This window comes from Electrona antarctica (genome assembly GCF_951216825.1).
Source record: "Electrona antarctica genome assembly, chromosome: 14".
Classification (NCBI taxonomy): domain Eukaryota; kingdom Metazoa; phylum Chordata; class Actinopteri; order Myctophiformes; family Myctophidae; genus Electrona; species Electrona antarctica.
Genome location: NC_136795.1, coordinates 8631935 through 8640555, shown reverse-complemented (window position 1 = coordinate 8640555; position 8621 = coordinate 8631935). Strand labels below are relative to the sequence as shown.

The 8621-nt window shown below is 44.6% G+C and overlaps 1 protein-coding gene across 1 annotated transcript in view; it reads left to right on the top strand.

The window, feature by feature from the left end:
* The window catches only part of LOC306936306 (programmed cell death 6-interacting protein-like), a gene marked incomplete at both ends in the record, with an annotated part of 33569 nt that extends 25930 nt beyond the window's left edge, over window positions 1-7639 (top strand). Inside the window, one exon of the mRNA XM_079519795.1 lies at window positions 7559-7639. Within this exon, the coding sequence (XP_079375921.1) occupies window positions 7559-7639 (81 nt within the window). The remainder of the gene's footprint in view (window positions 1-7558) is intronic.
* Window positions 7640-8621: the final 982 nt, after the last annotated feature.

Genomic DNA, 8621 nt, shown 5'->3' with positions numbered 1-8621 from the left:
CAAAGCAACACGTGAATTTGATTGGCTATCGCCGGGCGATGTCGTCCAAAATATTACATATTTTCATGTTTTTGGGCGACGTTCCTCCGCCCACTTTTCGACTATCGCCCCTTCGCCTGCTGCCGCCAGTAGTTGCCGGGTCACATAGAACCCAAAGTGGGGTCTGGGGACCCCTAGGGGTCCTTGAGTGAGTTCCAGGGGGTCCCCACCTAAATGATAGTTAGGAACCAAATGGACCGTTATGGGACTGTAACTCAGAGAGTGTACAAATGGAACCAAACGGACCCGGACACTCTCAGAGTTAAATTCACATTGATTTTACAATATAAATTGGGGTCCCAGAGATGGAAATGCCATTAAATGGGGGTCCGTCCATTGACTAATGCCTATCGAACTGGGGGTCCTTGAAATCAAACGGGTTGAGAATCACTGCATATCTTGGCAATCCCTGGCATATCTTTTCAAATGGGGGTTCGCGGGTTAATTAGTGTCAGTTTGGGAACCACTGGACTAGACAAAAATGGCAGATGCCCGCTGTTAAAATGCAGGCATCTCCATAGGAGGACGTCTATACACTGATTCACATCATCATCTCCATAGGAGGACGTCTATACACTGATTCACATCATCATCTCCATAGGAGGATGTCTATACACTGATTCACATCATCATCTCCATAGGAGGACGTCTATACACTGATTCACATCATCATCTCCATAGGAGGATGTCTATACACTGATTCACATCATCATCTCCATAGGAGGACGTCTATACACTGATTCACATCATCATCTCCATAGGAGGACGTCTATACACTGATTCACATCATCATCTCCATAGGAGGATGTCTATACACTGATTCACATCATCATCTCCATAGGAGGACGTCTATACACTGATTCACATCATCATCTCCATAGGAGGACGTCTATACACTGATTCACATCATCATCTCCATAGGAGGACGTCTATACACTGATTCACATCATCATCTCCATAGGAGGACGTCTATACACTGATTCACATCATCATCTCCATAGGAGGACGTCTATACACTGATTCACATCATCATCTACATAGGAGGACGTCTATACACTGATTCACATCATCATCTCCATAGGAGGACGTCTATACACTGATTCACATCATCATCTCCATAGGAGGATGTCTATACACTGATTCACATCATCATCTCCATAGGAGGACGTCTATACACTGATTCACATCATCATCTCCATAGGAGGACGTCTATACACTGATTCACATCATCATCTCCATAGGAGGATGTCTATACACTGATTCACATCATCATCTCCATAGGAGGATGTCTATACACTGATTCACATCATCATCTCCATAGGAGGATGTCTATACACTGATTCACATCATCATCTCCATAGGAGGATGTCTATACACTGATTCACATCATCATCTCCATAGGAGGATGTCTATACACTGATTCACATCATCATCTCCATAGGAGGATGTCTATACACTGATTCACATCATCATCTCCATAGGAGGATGTCTATACACTGATTCACATCATCATCTCCATAGGAGGATGTCTATACACTGATTCACATCATCATCTCCATAGGAGGATGTCTATACACTGATTCACATCATCATCTCCATAGGAGGACGTCTATACACTGATTCACATCATCATCTCCATAGGAGGACGTCTATACACTGATTCACATCATCATCTCCATAGGAGGACGTCTATACACTGATTCACATCATCATCTCCATAGGAGGACGTCTATACACTGATTCACATCATCATCTCCATAGGAGGATGTCTATACACTGATTCACATCATCATCTCCATAGGAGGACGTCTATACACTGATTCACATCATCATCTCCATAGGAGGACGTATATACACTGATTCACATCATCATCTCCATAGGAGGATGTCTATACACTGATTCACATCATCATCTCCATAGGAGGATGTCTATACACTGATTCACATCATCATCTCCATAGGAGGATGTCTATACACTGATTCACATCATCATCTCCATAGGAGGACGTCTATACACTGATTCACATCATCATCTCCATAGGAGGACGTCTATACACTGATTCACATCATCACATCTTCAGCTGTGTAACATACATTTTCTAAGATATAAAATAATGTCAATGTAAATATAAAGTGGTGTGAGGGTCATTCAATTGACCACATTGATTGCATATATTAGCCTATAAGACTATCAGTTAATGTGCAGATTGATCCTTTTTTTCTATTGTCATATACATTTCTGAATAGGTCACACATTAATTCTGAATATTTCCAGTGCTCTATGATCATGAAAGCAGAGCCTGCTCGCGATCAAATGAGTTATATTTAAGTGCTGGCGTGTAATTCTGTCCACACTTGTCATTAAATGCACAGAAATCATCATGAAACAGAACATGCATAGTAACCCTGATCATTTCTTAGGAAATTATGCTAATGAAGTAATGAACGAATGCCTGAGATTTCCAGAACATGCATTCGGCATTACAAAACTGCCCAATCGGAATTGCTGTTACAAAGCCTTCCAGTCATTTCTAGCTTGGATTGAATTGTGAGGCCATCCAATCGGAATCGCTGCTACAATGCTCTCCTGTAGGTGAAGCACCAACGTGAGACGCACAAAGGTGTTTATATTTGGAAACGAGCGTGGAGTTGCAAAAAATGTGTGCGTGTTTGTTTGTGATTATGTGTTTGTCTGTGGGCTGGGTTTGGTGTATGTGTGTGTGCGCGTGTCTGTCTGTGGGCGTGCGTGCGTGCGTGCGTGCGTGCGTGCGTGCGTGCGTGCGTGCGTGCGTGCGTGCGCTTGCGTGGGTGCACACGTGTGTGTGTGTGTGTGTGTGTGTGTGTTTTGTGTGTGTGTGAGAGTTAAATTCTGCTCAGAGTTATTTTTATCCGTGCGTCACAGTAGGAAGCACAGTTTCACTCCAAGTAGGTCACAAGATGATCTCAAATAAGGATAAATAAAAGGCACATGCACAAGAGAAAGTTGCTGTGTGCGAGTGAAAGAGAGAGTGTGAAAGAGTATTGTCATGTGTGCAATCTTTGCATGCATTTCAGAGTGTGTGTGTGTGTGTGTGTGCGTGCGTACATCATCAAACATGCACACATGCGAACACACAACTGAGCTAGACAAATAGAGACATAAAAAGAGAGGGAATAACAACATAGAGTAAAAGTTCCAGTACATCCAGAGAAGAGGGGCGGGACCAACATCTGTCCATCACTCAAACTGACTGTAGGTGCCAATCAGTGACCTTGGACACTGAACGCACAAGTCACCTTCATCTGTGTTTTCCCCTGTGTCGTTCTCTGTGTGTGTGTGCGTGCGCAAGTGTGTGCGTGCGCTTGTGTCCCTCTGTGTGTCACTCTCTCTCTCTCTCTCTCTCTCTCTCTCTCTCTCTCTCTCTCTCTCTCTCTCTCTCTCTCACTCTCTTTTTGTCCTCACCGTTCTGTCCTCTATGTTGTCCTTTCCATCTCCTCCCTCTCAGAGTCTGCCTCTCATTCTGTTCCTCTCTACTAGTCTTTTATCTTTCACATACAGTATGATAAATAATTAATACAACAAAGTAAGAGAACCCCCCCCCCCCCAAACCGATCTACTGTAAAATAGCTATTAATTTCCCCTCAGATGTGTAACCGAGTTCATTCTCGTCTTATGTAAACTCTGACACAAGATTGTTTATTTATCTGTATCTGTGTGCAGCTTTGCGCACATCATAGTCTGTTCATATGAGGCCTATCGTACACGCGTGCGTGCATGCTTGCGCGTGCGTGCGTTAGAGAGAGAGAGAGAGAGAGAGAGAGAGAGAGAGATACTGCAGACCACTGGGTAGACTCAATCAAAACATACGATGGTTTTATTGGTATTTCCGGGAAGAGTTTTCATTACAATGGAAATAAACTTGGTGGAGTTGCGGTTGAGTTCACTCTGCCAAGGCTTCCCTATCAACTGGTTTTATAAATAGAACAGGTTGACAAGGTTAACACATGCCACGTTGCCATGTTTGCATTATCTCAAGATCTCTCTCTGCATTCTGAACTACACTTGACCCCTTCCCTGCATGTGCCCATATAAACATAAAGGTAACCGAGCGTGTTTGTGCTTGTCCATTATCATACAATCATCATGCACTCACACTCGCAGGAATCATTTGCACTGAAAGTGTAACATTTCACAGGCCAGGTACGGTAAGTGTCCATTTTTAGTTTTTTACACTTTCAGAATGAAATTAACACTCCAGATTGTACGATCTTATTAGCAACCTGTCAAGTCTCCTAACTTCAAACGGGAGAGAATCTTTACAAGAGAGTGCACAATGTGCCTGCGTGCATCTCTTCTGCATGTGCCTTCCTCTATACGTGTTTCCACTCTGTGACTCTCTAATGACATGTGCCCTTTCTTTTTAGACTGTGTAACTGTACAGGGAAGCAGAACTCTAAGCGTGTTCGTGTAAGACGCTGAGAGGGTGAAGTTGGGTGCTACGGTGGTGTAGAAGAGACTGGAGAAAATGCTCTCCCTTCTCCTTCCCACATTCAAATCCTTTATCTGCAGAAAGCGTACTCGAGCAACCACGCGAGCACCAGCTCTGTGCTCGGTCCTTCACACAGAATATGAAACTTTCAAATTGAATAACAGTGTTGGCTATATAGTGTTGGGCAGTATAAGTAACCAGCAACTTACTGATTACAGCAGTTCCGCAGTTATTTCGCAGTTCCCAGTAGCCATTGAGCTACTTTCAGAATGGTATAGCTCTCAAGTAAGCTAGTTTTTCCCCACTATGTGGTTGCATGGGTAACTTCCCAAAAACTACATTGCTACATTTTCAGTCGGACATCAACATAAAATAGCACAACAAGGTGTCCATCACACGAAAGAGAGAATCCTCCATCTTCATCCATTTGAAGCTTTTACAAATGTGCATGTTTTATTAAACTTTTATTTAACCCTGCAATTTTATAAATAACATGCTCAGCCACATTACCAACTGTATTAAGTGCAAGTCAATGTAGCTATAGCTACTTTATTGGTAATTTGTTGTTAGCTACTTTTTTAAGAGAGGTTTTTCAAGCTCAGTTACAGAGTATAGGATAGATTAGTACTTTTTTAAGTAGCTTTCTCATTGCTGACAGTACTGTACGTGTGTTACAGTACAAGTAAGACACGCAAACTCGGGAAGCGAACGCAGCTCGTAAATTGCAATAACAACAATTATAATAAATTACGTTTTTTCTGTGTGCATGTGCGTGCGTGCGTGCGTGCATGCGTTTTTTTGTGTGTGTGTGATACAGCTGCGCCCTCTGGTGGGCGGGTGGTGTCACAGCATGACACACAGACAGACAGTTCTGCCTGGGTTACATAGTAATGGCTCACTACATTCGCAACAATCACTTAATGCACACATGATCGCTTGAACCAGAACTAGACCTCGCAAACATCCTGAAGGTATATAGTGTCAAATGTGTGTTTGTGCTTCGCTGTAGCAGCATTTCCTGCCTCAAGCCATACCATTCAGCTGCTATCGGTGCATAAAGAGTACTATAGAGCAAACCTAGTTACAAATTAGTGTTGTAGTAGTCGAGTCCTTGAGTCGTCTCGAGTCCTTGAGTCGTCTTGAGTCCGGTTTCAAGTCCACATTTTCATTTACTCTGTCTCGTCTCGGCACCGATGAAACAATTGTCATACAATCATCATACATCGTTGTATACATCATCTCATTCCGGCCAATCACAATTTGCACCCTCACCTTCGTCTTCAATGTTTGCGTTTACAGTTACACAAACACTCAAAGAACGTGTATACATTGTTGATAGTGGGAATGAAACACAGGCACACCACAGGAAGTGGAGGGCTGAGGGCGGGCCAAACGAGCCAATTCACATCCTGTTATACACATTCTATTGAGGCCTGTCCCCAGAGGCAAATTAAAATGAAACAAACAGCAGAGGGCGCTGTTTTTTCTTATTTGTTTTGCCGATGGGTACCCAGATTGTGTTTCCACAAACCCTCAACGCTGGACATAGGAGGGTATAGTGTCCCGGTCTCGGTCTCGACTCAGACTTCACCCCCTCCCACAATCGGTCTGGACTCGGACTCCCCCCCCAGACTGCAGATGATGTTTATGCTTTCGCCTCCTGATTCTCTCTGCTGCTATAGCCTACTTCCATCTCACTTTCTCTCATTCAATCGTAAACAGCACTCATGTCTCCATGTCTTCCTCTGGTTCACCCCCAGTCCTCTGCCACTCTTCTCTTTCTTCCCCTTCCCCCTCTAGCTACTAGCCAAAGGCAAGTACAGTACATGCATGTACAGTACAGTACATTTTCTCTCTCTCCATCTCTCATTCGATCGTATTAGCATTGTCCCCATAATTTCTTCTCTTCCCTCCATGTCGTTCCATTCCTCCTACTCATCCAGCCACTAGCCAAAGGCTTGTACAGTACACTCCAATTCATCATGTTTCCAGCTGGCCAATCTATATTTCAGTGTGTGTGTGTGTGGGGGGGGGGGGGGATGGACGTACAATACAGTCAACAGTGAGGCGTGTGATGGGAACAGACAGAATACATCACAGTAACATGCGTGTATCGCCGTGCTGCTCACACAGTTGGCACAGAGGGAGTTACAGCATGCCAGGAATAAAGACTGCTTCAAGGAGGAGTGGAAGACAGTGAGGTTGGTGTGGTGGTGATGCGGTGGGGGGGGGGGGGGGGGGTTATATCTAGTTTGACCCCAGTGCAGGAAGTTGACAGATGGAAAGTTTTCATCCATGCCAGTGTCATATTCTCCCCTGCACAGTGACATTTATATATACTGGTATATATATACAGTACATACACACACTAGAATCCCGTGTGCCTGAGGCGTGCTCGTGTCTAACGCCATGCGGTCCGTGTTGTTGTTGTTTCTCTGTGAATATCGTGTAGTAAATGGTAAATGGTGCATTTATATAGCGCCTTTATCCAAGGCGCTTTACATAGATTGTGCATTACATTCACCCATTCACACACACATTCATACACTGATGGATGCAGAAACCATGCAAGGTACCAACCAGCACATCAGGAGCAATTAGGGGTTCAGTGTCTTGCTCAAGGACACTTCGACACTAACTCTGGGGGAGCCTGGGTTCGAACTGGCGACCTTGCAGTTACCTTGCAGACCTTGCAGTTACCATCCGGAAACTCTACCCCTGAGCCACTGCCGGCCCTATTACTGACCGCATGTTTCCGTGTTGTTCCGTGTGGTTGTGTTTGAGAGAGAGAGAGAGATAGTCCAAGTGCGTCCGTGCGTGGTGGTGTTGTTTCAGCGCAGTTGTGGGAAAGCCCCGTGGTGACCTTTCCCTTGTTCGACGCGGTACAGAAAACAACTCGCTTTCAATTCCAACACCAAGTGAGAGAACTGCAAGAGCTGCTTGTCGCAACTGAAGGTCGCAGTTAATTATGGAATCGTGCGTTACTGTCACTTAACCCACAATCCCCGTCACTCTGTTTGCGACACCTAAATCCCTGTCACTCACCCCAGGCAAGGCCCCAGGTCATCCTGACAGCACGTGCCATTAGCCCCCTGGTCACCCAGGCAAGCCCCCAGGTGCCCAGGTCATAGTGATGATGCCATAGTTAACTGCGACCTTTGCTGCAACCACAGTGCATGGTTATCATGAGACTGTCACAATATGATCATATATTGGCATTCCCATATATGGGCTTAATACTTAATATTGATCACAGTCGTGGATCTCCATGGGCATAACAGGGGTTGTATATTGTATATTTTTTGGTTTGTTTGTTCAAGTTTTAGGGCGTAAAATGTGTGCCAGGCGGGGCCTCTGGCCTCCACATTTAGGGTCCAGCTAGAGCCACACCTTAATTTCCGGCCCTGTTGAGATCTCTATCCTCTGGTTGGATTTCCATTACTATGGTCTCCAGTTGATTGTTATTGTTGTATGTCTCCAGCTTGACTTTGTTTATGAAGACATGCCTGGTAGAGATAACTTTTTGAAAGACATTTTTGAATGCAGTCCCATTAGTGTCTCTGAGTTCTGCCAGTGACTGTACATTGTGACCCAGCAGGACCTCAGCGGTTTCCTGGAAGCATGTAGCACCCATAGTTTGACCGTAGAGTCTTCTATTTTGAACTTCAGTAGAAGTCTGTATTTAAAGTCTGTAAAGGTTTTTTTGCATTTGGAACAGTATTTTCTACTCTCCAGTTCTTCAACTTTCTCGTTACAGTCTGCACTGGGACACGCCTTGTATATGCAGTTGTACATTTGAATGTCTCCCTTTTGACTGATACCTGTCCATTTAAACTCTTAGACGGGCCTGCCCCAAAGTTATTTGTACAGCCGTGCCTGGCAGCCGGCGAAAACTAGAGTTCTCAACAGGCCCGGAAATGAAGGCCCGGCCCTACCTGGGCCCTCATCGAACCCTGTACTCTCCCCTGATCTCCCCGACCTATTCTGACATTCCATATCTTGATCTGACCTCATCACACCCTGTACACTCAAGACACGCTTCATATACTGTATGGCCAGTGCACGCGACCTCGCCCTCAGGCGTCTTACTGATATATATATATATATATATAC